Raw genomic sequence first — 15,890 nt, 5'->3', positions numbered from 1 at the left:
TCTTCTTTGCAGGATCTGGAGCAGTATGCATCAAGTTACAGTGGGCTGATGCGCATTGAGCGACTACAGTTTATTGCTGAACACTGCCCACAGCTGCGAGTGGAGGCGCTCAAGATGGCGCTGTCCTTTGTCCAAAGAACTTTTAATGTGGATGTGTATGAAGAGATTCATCGAAAGCTCTCTGAAGCTTCCAGGTATATCTTTGCAATTTCAACTGGAGCTGGAAGACAAAGTCATCGACATCTCTATATGTTTTGTGATAGAGTTGGAAATCTTTCCTTATTTATCTTGCTGTTGTATTTTTGAGTATCACAAATGCCACATGCCACATGTTAAAGGAAGAGCTCACAAACAGGAAAATATTAAAACCCTTGTCTTTTAATATCTTGTTCAATGAAACAATTTGAGGTGCTATCTCTTTCCAGGAGCCCCAAACTGCCCATGATGCTTTACCAATACTACCACTACTGATAGTCATTTCTTTAGCACTACTGTTCTAGGTACTTTCTCTGTCTCTAGTGGGCTCACAATCTTACTTTTTTTGTACCCCAGGCAATGGAGGGTTACGTGACTAGCCCAGGGTCACAAGGAGCTCCAGTGGGAATTGAACTCAGTTCGCCAGAATCGCAGTTTGCTGCATTAACCATTAGGCTAATTCTCTACCCACTGCCATTGTTTTCTTGAGGAACAGCAAGAAGACTTTCTGATATAAACATGTTAAGGGGATCTGTTTCGAATTAGAGCCAGAAAGTAAATAGAGATCCAATTTAGAGAACTATGTAATCCATATTCTGTATTGCTTGGCACACTGGCATAGTACTTACGATTGGATAATATGCCTCACTGCTTCCAGCAGGTGGAGACTGAGATCAAACTTGTATATCAGTATAGCATGCCCCTCTTGCTACCCCAGTTTTCCTCAGTCTCCGGTAGCAGGTGGTAAGGCTTTTCAGCTCCTCTCTTAGCACTGTTTGAACTTTGTTTGTGGACTCCTGGTTCCCCTTTTTGTGCCGGATAGAGTTTGGGTGGGTTCTGTTTGGGGATCCGTCAAACCTCGGGGGTGTTAAACCCGGTGGTACTTGTGCTGTATCCCTCCCCAACCTTCCTCCACCTCCCCATATTTTTGTAGTGGGCCTCTCGTGCAGATTTTGAATTTTTCTGTGGGTTCTAGTATTTTTCTAGGGCCGGGGAGAATTAAGAACAGCGGCGATGGCTCAGCTAGCTTAGCTGGTGAGCTGTGGGGATGTTTTACTTCCAGGATCAAGTTATATACATGTTCCAATAGTTGTTTAAAGATGAGGCGCGGGATGCGTGTGAGGAGCCGCTGCCCACAGCTTTGTGCAATGCAGCACTCAGGGAGCCAGACCAAAGATGCCGCGTTGATCGCACTGTGGACTGGCCTGAAGATAACACTTGGGGGCAGGCTAGAAGGCAAGGCACAGCATGGAGGGAGAGAGACAACAGCGGTAGGGGGAATGCTTTTATTTTTTTATTTAGTGATTGATTTACATCTGCTGTCTGTTCAGGAAGAAATGCATTTATTTCTTTTCCTCTGGGGTTGTACTGCATGCAGAGTCTTGCACATTAGGGTATTATTATATATATAAAGAAAGACAGACAGTGGGAGGGAGAGACACAGAAAGAAAGAAAGACAGATAGACATATTCTAGCACCCTCCCACTGTCTGTCTTTCTTTCTGTCTGTTTCTCTTCCTGGCCCCCTTTTCCTGTCTGTGTTTCTTTATTTCTGTTTCTCTCCCTGCCTGCTGTCTTTCTGTGTGTCTGTTTTTCATTCTCGTGCGCTGCCTCCTATCTTTCTGTCTCGCTCCATGGCCCCTTTTTGTCTCCCCCCAAAGCAAACCAAGATTGCTCCCTAGCCCCCTTTCCCTTTCTCCCCCTCCCCCACTTCTCTGTGCAGCAACAGCAGCATTCCCCCTTCTGTGTAGCAGCAACAGCATTTCCCCCTTCCCTGTACAGCAGCATTCACCCACACTTCCCTGTACAGCAGCAGCATTCCCTCCTTCCCTGTGCAGCAGCATTCCCCCTTTCCCTGTGTAGCAGCAGCATTCCCCCTCTTCCCTGTGCACCCACCCATTGCCTGCTCCCCCTGTTCCCTTCCTTTTCCCTTCCCCGTCCAGCAGCATTCATTTTCTGCTCCCCCTGTGCATATGCCCCACAGAAATTTACTTGCCTCACAGAAAAGCGCTGCACCGCGCTGTTGCTGGCCTCGGTGTCTTCTCTACAGTGTGGCCAACCCTAGCGGAAACAGGAAGTTGTGAGAGGGCGGGCCGCAGTGGAGAGGAGATGGTGAGGCCAGTGGCAGCACAGTGCAGCGCTTTTCATTTAAACGCTGTGAGCATGCGAGAGGGAGGAGGAGGAAAAATAGATGCCGACAGGGGGGTTTGGAGGTCAGGGCATGTGCGGCAAGCCACCGCTCGCGCCTGAAGATTTTAAAAGCGAGTATTTTTTTTTTTAATTGAAAGACGCGGCATTGGCTCCTCTCATGATCCCCACCTGCGTCGGAAGTCCGACGCAGGCGGGGATCGTGAGAGTAGCCACCGCTGCATCTTTGAAAGAACGAACGGCGGCGACGAAGGGAGAGAGTACTGTAGGGGCATGCGGCTCCTACCTGCGGGTCCGTACATCGCGGTGACGGCATTAATGGAGCAGCCACCGCTGCGTCTTTCAACAGGGAGCTGGCCAGACTGGCAGTTAAAGTTGGAGCTTTGGTCTGGCCTGCTTCCTGCTCGTCTTGCCATGTTGTATTTTTTTAGTTGAAAGACGCGGCGGTGGCTCTTCTCATGATCCCGTGAGGAGTCACCGCCGCGTCTTTCAATGAAAAAATACAATACGGCAGGGAGCAGGCCAGACTGAAAAACAGCAAGGAGCAGCAGAGAGCATGGCAGAGTGAAAAACAGAACCCTAAGCCGCGCATGCGCACTCCTATCTGTCACTACACGGAAAAGTGGCGCACACTTAGGAACTGCGCATGCGTGGCCTAGCGTTTTATTATATTAGATATATATATGGTGTTACAATTAGCACTATTATGGGAGCGGGGTCATGGGCGGAGATTGGGAAGAGATGGACTTAGCCCAGTGTTTTTCAGTGCCGGTCCACAAAGTAATTATTTTATTTCCGCCGGTCCATAGGTACACTGCTCTAGGATATAAATATTCAGTGCTTGCAATCTCTCTTCATACGTCTTTTGGCGCAAACCTTCTACCATTTTCGTTGGCCTCATCTGGACCGCTTCAAGTCGTCTTCTTTTTTTTATATAGGAAAATAAACAATGTCATACATAAAACAAATCTAATCAGGCAAAAGTGAACATCAATTCCAGTCCACATTAATTGAGCCAAATACTACTACACTTTAGTTATATAATGAGAAGCAAATTAAAACAAAATAGAGTATTCCTGGCAGGCAAAATAGGCTTCAATCAAATATGTCATTTTTTATCTTCAACCAAATTAGTATCTGAAACTTTCTGCACAGGTTTATCTTTCAAGAAGTTTTCCAAGTGTAATGAATCTACAAAAATAAATTTATCATTCCCATATGTTACAAGGCACTTACAAGGAAATTTTAGGAAAAATGCAGCTCCCACAGCCAAAACTTGAGGTTTAAGTGTAGAAATTGCCTTCTCCTAAATTGTGTCTGTCTGGACACATCCGGGAAAATATTCAATTGTTGTCCACAAAACAGTGCTTTCTTATTCACAAAGTACAATTTAAGGATTTGCTATTTTTCCATCTTTTGAAGGTTACCAATAATGTGGCATGTTTAGATATGAAATCTTTAGAAGACTCTAAAAATTGGGAGATGTTCAGACTATCTGTTGAAACCAGTCTATCATTTTCCCCTTCTTCCCTTATTTCTTTGGAACTCCTAGGAATATAATATACCGTATTTTTTGCTCCATAAGACGCTCCTGACCATAAGACGCACCCTAGATTTAGAATAGGAAAACAAGAAAAAAAACAGTCTGAACCAAATTTTGTACTAACAAACATATACCAGGCTCTGCATCCAACCCCTCACTCCCTGCCAAGTTCTGCAACCAACCCCACACTCCTTGCCAGGCTTTGCACCCTGTCCCCCCCTCCCCTACTAATTTTAATGCAATTTTTTTCCTTTCATTTTTCATATACACACAGCAGATATAAAGTCTCAAAACTGACATATTTAGATCACTAAATTGAAAATAAAATCATTTTTCCTACCTTTGTTGACTGGTGATTTAATTAATTTCTGGTTGGACTTCTTTCTGACTGTGCATCCAACATTTCTTTCACAATCCAGCTCGTTTGGGTCCTGGTCTCTATCTCTTTTCCCGCTGCTTACCCTCCCCAGATCCAGTGTCAGTTTTCCTTTGTACCTCCCACCACCTTTGTTCCAGGTCTCCCTCCTCTGTTATGATCTTCCATTTCTCTGTTCTTCCTCAGGGCCTCTGTCTCTTCTGTCTGTACCTCCCATAGTCCAGCATCTGACTCCTGTCTTTCCCCTTTGGTGCAGGTCTCTGTCTGTCTGTCTGTCTTTCTCTCTCTCTCTCTCTCTCTCTCTGTCTCTCTTCTGCTTACAACTCCCCCCCCCCATGTCCAAAATTTGTTCTCTTTTCTTCCAGGTCTTTTGTCTGCCTCTCTCTCCTTCCTTTGTTCCTCCCACCCTGGTCCAGAATTTTTCCACCTCTTCAGTCTCTTTCTCTCTCTTCCCTCTATACACCCCCAAGTCCAACATCTGCCCCCCTCTCTTCTGCCTCCCCTTTGTTTCAGGTTTCTCCCTCTCTCTATCTTCTATCTGCTAACATTTTGAGTCCTCCCCTCTTTCCTCCCTCTAGTCCAGCATCTGCCCTGTCTTCAAGTCTGTTTGCCCACCCCTCCTCAAGGTCCTTTTCTGTCTCTCTCTCCCCCCCCGCCCCCGTTTCTAGATCCAGCGCCCTGCCGGGGCCCTCACAATGGGCAGGGCTTTATCTTTTGGTAAAGTTTCTATGTAACTTGAAGGAGTGCGTGAGACATTTTCAAGCCGTTCCTGAAGGGTTGCTAGGACTTGTGGACTTGTTTTTTCACAACTTTTTGGTAAGTTTGAAGCAGTATTTTCTGCTTTATTGTTTGCTGCCATCCTTGGAATCCACCTTCAAACCTATCTCTCAGGTCGCCCGACGTCGGCAGATGCGGGACCGCTCAGCCCCGGACTCTGACCCGCAGGGGGAGAGAGAGAGAGGCCCTGCCGGCGACACCGAAGAACTGACCTGCAGAGGGGGTCCAACTCAGCCTCGGAGCCTCATTCCTGCCCCATCCCCGCTGGGCGTGAGAGCCTGCTCCGCCCATCCCAGGCCTGCCGGTAGCAGATTTGAACTTGCCAGAGTAGGGAAAGACGCCCACACCAACCCAGACGTCGGCAATTGCGGGACCGCTCAGCCTCGGAGCTTGACCCGCAGGGGGAGAGAGATTGGCCCTGCCGGCAACGCCGAAGAACTGACCTGCAAAGCAGGGAAACTCGCCAGCCCGGACCTGCAGAGGGAAGAAGCCTGCTAGCGACTCCAGCAGCAGGGGTCCAGTTCAGCCTCAGAGCCTCATTCCTGCCCCGTCCCTGCTGGGCATGAGAACCTGCTCCGCCCATCCCAGGCCTGCCAGGAGCAGATTTGAACTTGCCAGAGCAGGGAAAGACGCCCACACCAACCCCGACGTTGGCAGCTGCGTTACCGCTCAGCCTCGGAGCCTAACCCGCAGGAGGAGAGAGAGAGAGGCCCTGCCGGCGATGCTGAAGAAGTGACCTGCAGAGCGGGGAAACTCGCCAGCCCTGACCTGCAGAGGGAAGAAGCCCGTTAGCAACTCCAGCTGCAGGGGTCCAGCTCAGCCTTGGAGCCTCATTCCTGCCCCGTCCCCGCTGGGCGTGAGAGCCTGCTCCGCCCATCCCAGACCTGCCGGGACCAGTTTAAATTTCAGCGGAGTGAACGGCGCTCGGCTGTTCGGCGCGACGGCTAAGGCGCACGGCAAAGGCACCTGCGTCTTAGCACGCGCCTTTGTAAAGCATCTGAGCGGAACAAAAGAAGCCTCCTTCCACTGGTCAAACTGATAAGTATTTGCATGACTGGTCAACCTAATTATTTGCATGTCTAGATAACCTAAGTTTGTATTATCTATTCCAGCCTGCACTCGCCGCCACCACTTAAGTGCACGGCTGAATCATCTCAGAACCAAGCTTACCCTCCTCAGTTTGCCAACTTTGGTTCTTTTATTCCAGCCTGTACTTGTAGTACAAGCCAACCTATGGTGCACATAACTTTAAAACTGTTGCTACTGAATCAGATTCAGTACTACCTGATTTATTGCTAATTTAATTATTAATTTAATTGTTAATTTAACTGTGGCTATCGAATCTGATTTAGGGATATCCGATTTACTGCTATTTAACTAATTTAACTGTTAATTTAACTGTTGTTATTGAATCTGATCTAGTGCCATCTGATTCACTGCTAATTAATTATCCTAGAAACTGGAAGTAACAGAAACACCAAATAGCCTTTAGGACAAGTAGGAGTCAGTTTAATCTGCAAGCAAGCATCTCCTACTGATTCTACTGATCTATCTAATATGCAATAGCATCAAGAATGTTAAGTCACTCTATCCACAGCTACACTCAGCCCATTATCCTGATCTATCCATCAGGCTTATAATTAACCAACAGGAAGACAGAGCAAACCATATCAAGCAACGGAAGACATCAACGTACCCTAAAAAATAAAAGGATAAGGGAAGTAAAACCTATCAGAACCACTACGTACATCAAAACTATCACATCTACTTCCATTCCTTGTGCATATCTTAACACCAGATCTGTTAGGAACAAAGCATTTTTAATTAAAGATTGGATCAACAACAAGTAAATAGCCTGTCTTTTCCTAACGGAAACGTGGCTACTGTCTGAAGATGACCCAATAATAAATGATCTTCTACCAGATAATTTTAAAATTCACATGCTAAATCGTGATGGAAGAAGAGGGGGAGTATTAGCAATTGTCGCCAAGGAAGGATTTATAGTTGAACTATTGGATTCCAAAATGACCAACCAATTAGAAATATTAGCCTGTAAAATTAGCAATAAGGAACTAGAAGATTCCCTTTCTTGTATATTATTCGATGTTCCACCGAAAAGCTGACCAAAAGCTAGAGAGGACTTCTGCGAATTTGTCCTACATAACTCAATCACTTCATCACATAATCTAATTGCGGGAGACATAAATTTACATCTAGATGAAATAGACAATCTAGAAGCGAAAGACTTTAAAAACTTTCTTTCTTTACTCAATTACAATCTCCCTTCACCCACTCAAACATATGAAAAAGGCCATCATTTAGATGTGGTAGCGATGTCCATAAAGGAGATCATAAATCCTCTCATCTCTCTTTCGGATGGTACTTGGTGTCATGATATCTGGTCTGACCATTTCACTTATTATTTCAATCTATTCTGGACTCGGCTAAAATCTAAGACACGCCCACAGACAGAAAGAGAGCACCTCACAAGGGGCCATATCAACCCAGAGGAATATTGGTCACAATATGATCTATAAGCGAAGATAGAAGAAGGAGTTAATTGAATTCGGTTCTTGTTCTCTAATATTGGGAGGGGACTTTAATCAAATCCAAGACTTGTATATTGATAGATCTTCTTCTTGTAAACCCTCCAAATCCAAGTCTTTCACAGCTCTTCAGGCTCTAAATGATGCCTTCTCACTTGTGGATCCCTGGCGATTACTTCACCCGAAAGGTAGAGAATACTCATATTTTTCACCACCACATAATACCTACTCGAGAATTGATTTTTTTCTCATATCCTCTTCTCTCATTCAGGATCTTACCAATGCTATTATACATCCAATCTCTCTTACGGATCATGCTGCCATTTCTTTATATATTTCTATCTCGGCTTCGCGTAAAGAATCTCCTTCTTGAAGACTGAACAACGCCCTACTCTTAGATGAAGAAACTGTTGAAAAAATCAATTCGTTCACAGCAGAATTTTTTGAAAATAACTCTAAAGACCCTGAAATTTGTCCTTCCATAGTCTGGGAAGCTTACAAAGCAACCCTTAGAGGTGAATTGATAAAAATTGCCTCTTGGAAAAAAAAAACAGTCCATGATAAAGGAAAAAGAATTAGAAAACTCTATTAAAACATTAGAACTACAGCATATGTCTAATCACTTACATGACCCAAATATTCTCCAAAGTATCCAAAAACTTAAATATGAATATAATACTTTAATTTCATGCACAGCCAGACGGGATATCTTCATCTCCAATTCTGGCCATTATATGGGAGATAATCTTATGGGTCGCCCCCTTGGCCAGATACCTTAAAATTAAATCCAAAAGACTACATATCACATCTATCCAAAATTCATTAGGACAATTAGTCAAAACCAGATCTTTAATTTCTTCTCAATTTGAAAATTTTTATGCTTCATTATACCAATCTGAACTTGCGACTTCTGAATCAAATATAGACTCCTTTCTTTCCTCCTTATCTCATCCGACCATATCGGACTCTCTTAAATTGGAACTAGATTCTCCGATAACCATAACAGAAATAGAAGCTGCCATATCTTCCCTACCGACTGGGAAAGCCCCTGGTCCAGACGGTTTCACTAACGAATTTTTTAAACAATTCCGAAACATCTTAGCTCCTCATCTCCTTACATACTATGATTTCCTCCATTCCACTCCAGATAAACAATTTAATTTCACTGAAGCCACCATTGTAGTAATTCCTAAGCCTGACAGGGACGCCACTTTGGTCAAAAACTTCCGTCCTATCTCTCTCCTTAATTTAGATTACAAAATAATGGCAAAATTACTTGCATTAAGACTTACCAAAGTGATTCCACATCTTATACATAAAGATCAAACGGGGTTTATCAAACAAAGATATATAGGAGATAACCTGCGCCTCTTTCACCATATTAATGCTCACGCTAAAACATTGACAGACCCAATAATAGGCCTAGCTATAGACGCTGAAAAAGCCTTTGATCGAGTGGAATGGCCTTTTCTTTTCTGCGTCCTGAAATGGTATAATTTTGACTCATTTTTTACGAAATGGATAGAAACATTATATCACAGTCCCACCGCTCGCATTCTAATTAACAATTCTCTATCCAATAAATTTCCCCTTCACAGGCACTAGACAGGGGTGTCCTCTCTCACCACTACTGTTCAATTTAGTGTTGGAGCCTCTTCTCTCTGCTTTTCGACAATGCCCCTTAATTAACGGAATTCCCTCTTCTGATCGAAATTTAAAATTAGCAGCCTATGCTGATGATGTCTTAATTTTTCTTAGGAACCCTCAATCTTCTCTTCCTCATCTTATACATATCATCAAACAATACTCCCGATTTTCTGGATATTCTGTCAATTGGGAGAAATCAGAAATCTTTCCTCTGAACAATAACATTCTTCAATCAGATTTGACTAACTTTCCATTTACATGGTCTAATGAAGCTGTGAAATACTTGTGGATTTTAATACACAAGGATCCGATCCTTGCTCAAGATCTTAATATAACTAAAATCAAAAATTTAGTTCTTAACACTACATCTCGGTGGTCTCCACTTTATTTGTCTTGGTGGAGTAGGATAGCATCCATCAAAATGACCTTAGCACCCCAAATTAATTACATTCTCTCTATGCTTCCTCTTTTATGCCAGAAATCATTTTTCCATTGGTTAAATAGGAAGCTATCTGAATTTATATGGAACAAGAAAAAACCTCAAATTGCTCTAGCCAAGCTGAAGGCCTCTAGAATTAACGGTGGTCTTAACTTCCCGGATTTCTACCATTATTATATTGCTTCATTAGCTAAATATGGAGCTTACTGGGTTAATGACTCCTTTTCTCAAGACCCTCCTACTTGGTTTGAAATGGAGTGTTTTCTATGCAAACCTCTACACATCTCCTGCTTACTAATGATATCAATACCTAGACATCTGAGAAAGTATTCTCTGTTGAATTCAAAGCAGCATGCTCTCCATCATTTAGATAATATAGCTGAGATCTCAGTTAGTGTTAGCCCACTCATGTCTCTTTGGAATAATCCCAAAATCCAAAACCAAGGCAAATCCCTTTCAAGGAAACGGTGGCAGCGAGCGGGTATATGGTTTGCTCATCAATTATCTACTCTCAATAAATCAATTCCTTTTGATACACTCTGCTCCACATACCTATTGCCTTCCTCTGCTTATTCACAGTGGATCTCACTCATTGAAGTGCTGTCCTCTGTGAATATACGGTATGACTTCATGTCGTCCAAAAATACTATCTGCCATTGGTCTCTATGGTCTCTATCAAAAGGAAAAGCTATATCTTTTTTCTATAATATTCTGAGAGATCATTTCTTCACTTTTTCATATCAATCTATGAAACAGTGGGATAATATACTCACCACTCCGCTTTCTGACATTGACTGGGAACTCTTTTGGTCTTCAACAAACCGCCCGCTTTTATCTTCTAGAGTTTCACAATCAATGTTCTTTATTATGTGGAATGCAATATGGACTCCATTCCGCATGTGGAAAGCCAACCTAAAACTAGACTCTGTTTGCTGGAATTGTTTGAAAGAGGAGGGAACTCTTGATCATATGTTTTTTCATTGTACTTTAGTCCGCTCTTTTTGGACCCAAATTTGGAATACCATACAATCTATCACTAACTGCTCAGAAGAGATTTCTATGGACATTATAATCCTTCGATCTCAACATCCCTGCTTCGCGCAATCAAAATGTCCTCCAAAACTTATTGATACCATGTTTGTGACTGCTCTCATGCACATTCTGAAAAATTGGAAATCTTTTTCGTTATTAGATTATACGTTTTGGTGGAACTCACTATGTATGTATCATAGATTTGAATCATACGCATATGAGAATAAATTCACACTCCGAATCTCCAGGAATTTGAAAAGCAAGAAATCACCCTGGTCATTCTTAGATTCATATGTACGCTCTGCTTTGTAGACACTCCTGTCTTCCCTTTCTTTTCTTCACTCTTTCTCTTTCTTTCTTTTCTCTTAATTTTTATTCTGTTCTTTCTCACCTTTTTCTCATACAGTCTTCATAAACATCTTCATTACTCTGAGCTTTTCTTAATACTATAATCCTTTATAGTTAATTTTACATTTATAAACCATATATATACAAAAAGTTATACTATTTTATGTATCTGAATTGCTCCCTGTATTTTTCAAAATACTCAATAAAAATTTATTGAATTAAAAAAAAAAAGAAGAAGGAGTTAATTTCTATGATCACTGGATGAAAACTAGCACATCCATTTTAGATAAAATTGCCCCTAAATGAAATGGTAAAAGCTGCTCAAACAAATACAACAAATGGTTTGACATCGAACTCCTAACAATGAAACAATCAGTAAGACGATTAGAAAGAATCTGGAAAAAAACGGGATAGCTGTCAGACCGGGACAACTGGAGATCCAACATAAAACTCTACAAACAACAGATAAAAGAAAAACGTAAAACATTTTACTCATCCAAAATTAACTCATCAAACACTAGCTCAAAAGGAACTAATACTAAAGAACTGTTCAACATAGTTACAAATTTATTTGACACCACACGCTACACTTAACCCATGCGTAATATCAAGTTACCCTCAGCAAATTATCTAGCACAACATTTTGATTCAAAAATTAAAAACCTAATAAATAACTACTCGATAATTCCCAAATACGAACATCAATCAACTGATATAGAAAGAAATGAAATATCAGCGGACATGATTTGGAGTTCCTTCCACAATTTAGAATGGAATAACTACATCAAGTTATATAACAAATACTCTAAATCAGTGTTCTTCAACCTTTTTACACCCGTGGACCGGCAGAAACAAAAGAATTATTTTGTGGACCGGCAAACCACTAAGACCGAAATAAAAAAACACATTTTCACCCCGTCTCCGCAAGCTCGGTCCCCACAAACCATCTGATCCCATCTGCACAAGCCTCAGTTATGATTTTATATTGAATGTATTTTATTAAAGTATAAAAAGAAACAATATTCTGTACAATTGTCATTTTATAAATATAAATATTCAGAGCAAGGACCAACAAAACCCCTGTCTCCCCTCTCCTTCACATATATCCCCTCTACTATCAAGAAAACTGAACAAGCCAAATTATTACAGAATGCTACACAGAAATATCATGCTAACAGAATATAGCAGTCACACATGATAGGAATAGTATTAGGCTTTGCAGTCCCCAGTTATGTCTCTAGCAGGATATATATTTCAAATCTGATATATTATAATGACAAAATAGAAATAAAATAATTTTTTTCTATCTTTTGTGGTCTCTGCTTTCATCTTCTTTCCACTCTTCTTTCCAACGTCTGCCCGTTCTATCCACTGTCTGGCCTCTCCCCCTTCCATATGTATCTGACTTCTTTCTATGCCTCTCTCCCCTTTCCATCCAGCCTGTACCTCCTCTCTCCTCTCTCCTTTTTACATCATTCATTCCAGCTTCACTGCTTTCTTCATTTTTATCTCTCCTACACCAGATCTAGCATCTTTATCCCTCTCTCATTTCTCTGCTGACCCCCTTTCCAGCATCAATCTCTCTCTACTTTCTCATTCCTGTCTCTCCCCTTTCCCTCCTCTAATCTCCCTTCCAGCTGTTTCCTTCCTTTTTTCCTTCTCCCTTCCCTCCTCCCCCCTATCTAACAGTAGCTCTCTTCCCATCCATTTCCCTCTTCCCCTCCCAGCAGTATCTCTCTTTCTACCTCCCTCCAGGTGCAGTAGCAGCTCTCCCTTTATCTAGCAGCTTCCCAGCCTCCAACAGTGGCTTCCTCTCCTTCCAGCAGCTCTCAGTACTTGCCTGCAGCAGTGATTTCCTTAGGCAGCCTTGGGTCGTTGCCGCCTCTGAGGAAAGGGGAAGTTGCCAAAGTGAATCACTGCCCTGGTAAGTACAGAGCTGCTAGGAGAGGAGACAGCCACTGTTGAAGGCTCCCCATGATCTTACTCCTGCTGTGCCCTGCACATTCGCGACCCCCCCAAGCCGGCAAAAACAGCTTTGCACTGCAGGCCCTGCCGCCCAAGACGAGCCAGAGGCCCCTACCCGCCCCATCCTGCACGTGGGCAGACTCTCAGCACAGATGCTGCTCATGGCCCCAATCCACATGCTGCCCCCCACCACGCACGCTGACCATATCCCTTCTACTTTCAGCTTCCTCGCGGCCCTCTTCGGCGACTCGGCAGGGGCAGCGATCAAGACAGGCTGCCGATGTCGGGACCTTCCCTCTCTGAGTCCTGCCTATTTTGTTTCAACTTCCTGTTTCCGCATAGGCGAGACTCACAGAGGGAATGCCCGACGTCGGCAGCCTGTCTTGGTCGCCCGAGGCTGGGAGGAACAGAAGATTTCCGCAAACACCACCAAGGTAGGAAATTTTATGGCGTCCATCTCGCCGGCCCTGCGTGGACCGACAGGAATTTTCTGCGGACCGGCACCGGTCCGCGGACCGGCAGTTGAAGAACTGTGCTCTAAATCATACTGTGTCCTGGACTTATGTCCCCCAGAAATTATGAAAGCAGCTCCATTACACTTTAAACTATCTCTATTGAATTACCTAACCAATAACTTAAACAATGGAAAATTCCTCACTAATAATGGTCATATTATAATAACCCCAATTCCAAAAAATCGTAAAGAATCACCAATATCAGTAACCAACTATAGACCAGTAGCATCCATCCCATTTATTGTAAAAATCATGGAAGGAATGGTACACATTCAATATCTCGACCAGTTCTCTCTCTTGCATGAAACTCAATCTGGTTTTAGGCCTCTGTTTAGCACTGAGACAGTAATTGCGGCTATCCTGGACAATGTGCGCTACTTGTTTAGTAAGGGCCTCAGTGCCCTAATCATGCAATTTGACATGAGCTCTGCCTTCGACTTGGTGGACCATGGGAAACTATTACAATGCTTAGACGCAATTGGAATCAGAGGAGAGGTATTAAACTGGTTTCGAGGTTTCCTTATATCACGCACCTACCAAGTCCGTTTTAATTACGATCTCTCTGATACATGGAGCAATCCATCTGGCGTGCCACAGGGATCACCATTATCCCCACTATTCCTTAAATGTTTACATGGCCTCATTGGGTGTGCAATTGTCCCAACTGGGAATAAAACTATTTAGCTACGCTGATGATGTCACGATAATTATCCCATTTACTACCTCATAGAAACATAGAAAGATGACGGCAGAAAAGGGCTATAGCCCATCAAGTCTGCCCACTCTACTGTCCCACCCCATTAAGTCAGAGTGCTGCTCGACCCACATAGAGATCCCACGTGGATGTCCCATTTATTCTTAAAGTCGAGCACGCTAGTGGCCTTGATCACCTGCACCGGTAGTTTGTTCCAGTGATCCACCACCCTTTCTGTAAAGAAATACTTCCTGGTGTCACCACCAAATCTCCCTCCTCTGAGTTTGAGCGGGTGCCCCCTTGTGACTGAAGGTCCCTTAGGAAAGAATATGTCGTTTTCCACCTCGACACGACCTGTGACGTATTTAAATGTCTCAATCATGTCACCCCTCTCCCTGCGCTCCTCTAGAGAGTAGAGCTGCAACTTGTCCAGTCTTTCCTCGTATGAGAGACCCTTGAGTCCGGAGACCATCCTAGTGGCCATTCGCTGGACTGACTCAGCTCGAAGTACATCTTTACGGTAATGTGGCCTCCAGAATTGCACACAGTACTCCAGATGAGGTCTCACCATGGCTCTGTACAGTGGCATTATGACTTCAGGCTTTCAGCTGACGAAACTTCTATTGATACAACCCAATATCTGCCTTGCCTTAGATGAAGCCTTCTCCACTTGATTGGCAGTTTTCATGTCTGCACTGATGATTACTCCCAAGTCCCGTTCTTCTGAGGTCGTAGCTAGTGTTTCTCCATTCAAGGTGTATGTTCTGCATGGATTTCTGCTGCCGAGATGCATCACCTTACACTTCTTTGCATTGAAGTCCAGCTGCCATGTTGAGGACCAGTTTTCCAACTTGATCAGATCCTGCGCCATACCATCCGTGAGATCGCTTTCACCTACTACAGTTTGGCGTCGTCGGCAAACAGCGCTACTTTTCCCTGAAGCCCTCGGGTCAAGTCCCTTATGAATATGTTAAAAAGGGATGGTCCCAGGACTGAGCCCTGCGGCACTCCGCTAGTCACCTCCGATGTCTTAGAGAGGGTGCCATTGACCACCACTCTCTGAAGTCTTCCACTCAGCCAATCATTGACCCATGCTGTTAGTTTCTCACCTAACCCCATCGATTTCATCTTGTTTAATAGTCTACGGTGTGGGACACTGTCAAACGCTTTACTGAAATCCAAGTACACTATGTCTAGAGACTCTCACGAGTCTAGCTTTCCTATCACCCAGTCAAAGAAGCTGATAAGATTGGATTGGCATGACCTGCCCCTAGTGAATCCATGTTGACAGGAATCCCTCAGATTCCCCTCATCCAATATCGTGTCTAATTTCCCTTTAAGTAGAGTTTCCATGAGTTTACACACTATTGATTTGAGACTTACTGGTCTGTAATTCGCAGCCTCTGCTCTGCAACCCTTTTTGTGCAGAGGAACAACATTGGCAGTTTTCCAGTCCAGGGGGACTCTCCCCGTACTTAGGGAGAGATTGAAGAGCATGGCTAACGGTTCCGCCAAAACATCGCATAGCTCTCTGAGCACTCTTGGGTGCAGATTGTCCGGTCCCATGGCTTTGTTCACCTTGAGTCTTGACAGTTCTTTGTAAACATCAGCTGGTGTGAACTCAAACTTCTGAAATTGGTCATCCATGCTTTGCTTTGCATCCAGC

At 43.5% G+C, this 15,890-nt stretch overlaps 1 protein-coding gene across 10 annotated transcripts in view; it reads left to right on the top strand.

The window, feature by feature from the left end:
• The window catches only part of GPS1 (G protein pathway suppressor 1), a 285,648-nt gene that overhangs the window by 52,548 nt on the left and 217,210 nt on the right, over positions 1–15,890 (top strand). For all 10 annotated transcript variants that reach the window (XM_033962197.1, XM_033962201.1, XM_033962205.1 and 7 more), the window contains one exon: positions 13–194. In XM_033962197.1, coding sequence (XP_033818088.1) covers positions 13–194 — 182 coding nt within the window. The remainder of the gene's footprint in view (positions 1–12; positions 195–15,890) is intronic.

The sequence above is a fragment of the Geotrypetes seraphini genome, chromosome 10 (genome assembly GCF_902459505.1).
Source record: "Geotrypetes seraphini chromosome 10, aGeoSer1.1, whole genome shotgun sequence".
Lineage (NCBI taxonomy): Eukaryota > Metazoa > Chordata > Amphibia > Gymnophiona > Dermophiidae > Geotrypetes > Geotrypetes seraphini.
Note: the sequence above shows the minus strand (reverse complement) of the source record. Positions and strands in the feature narration are given on the sequence as shown.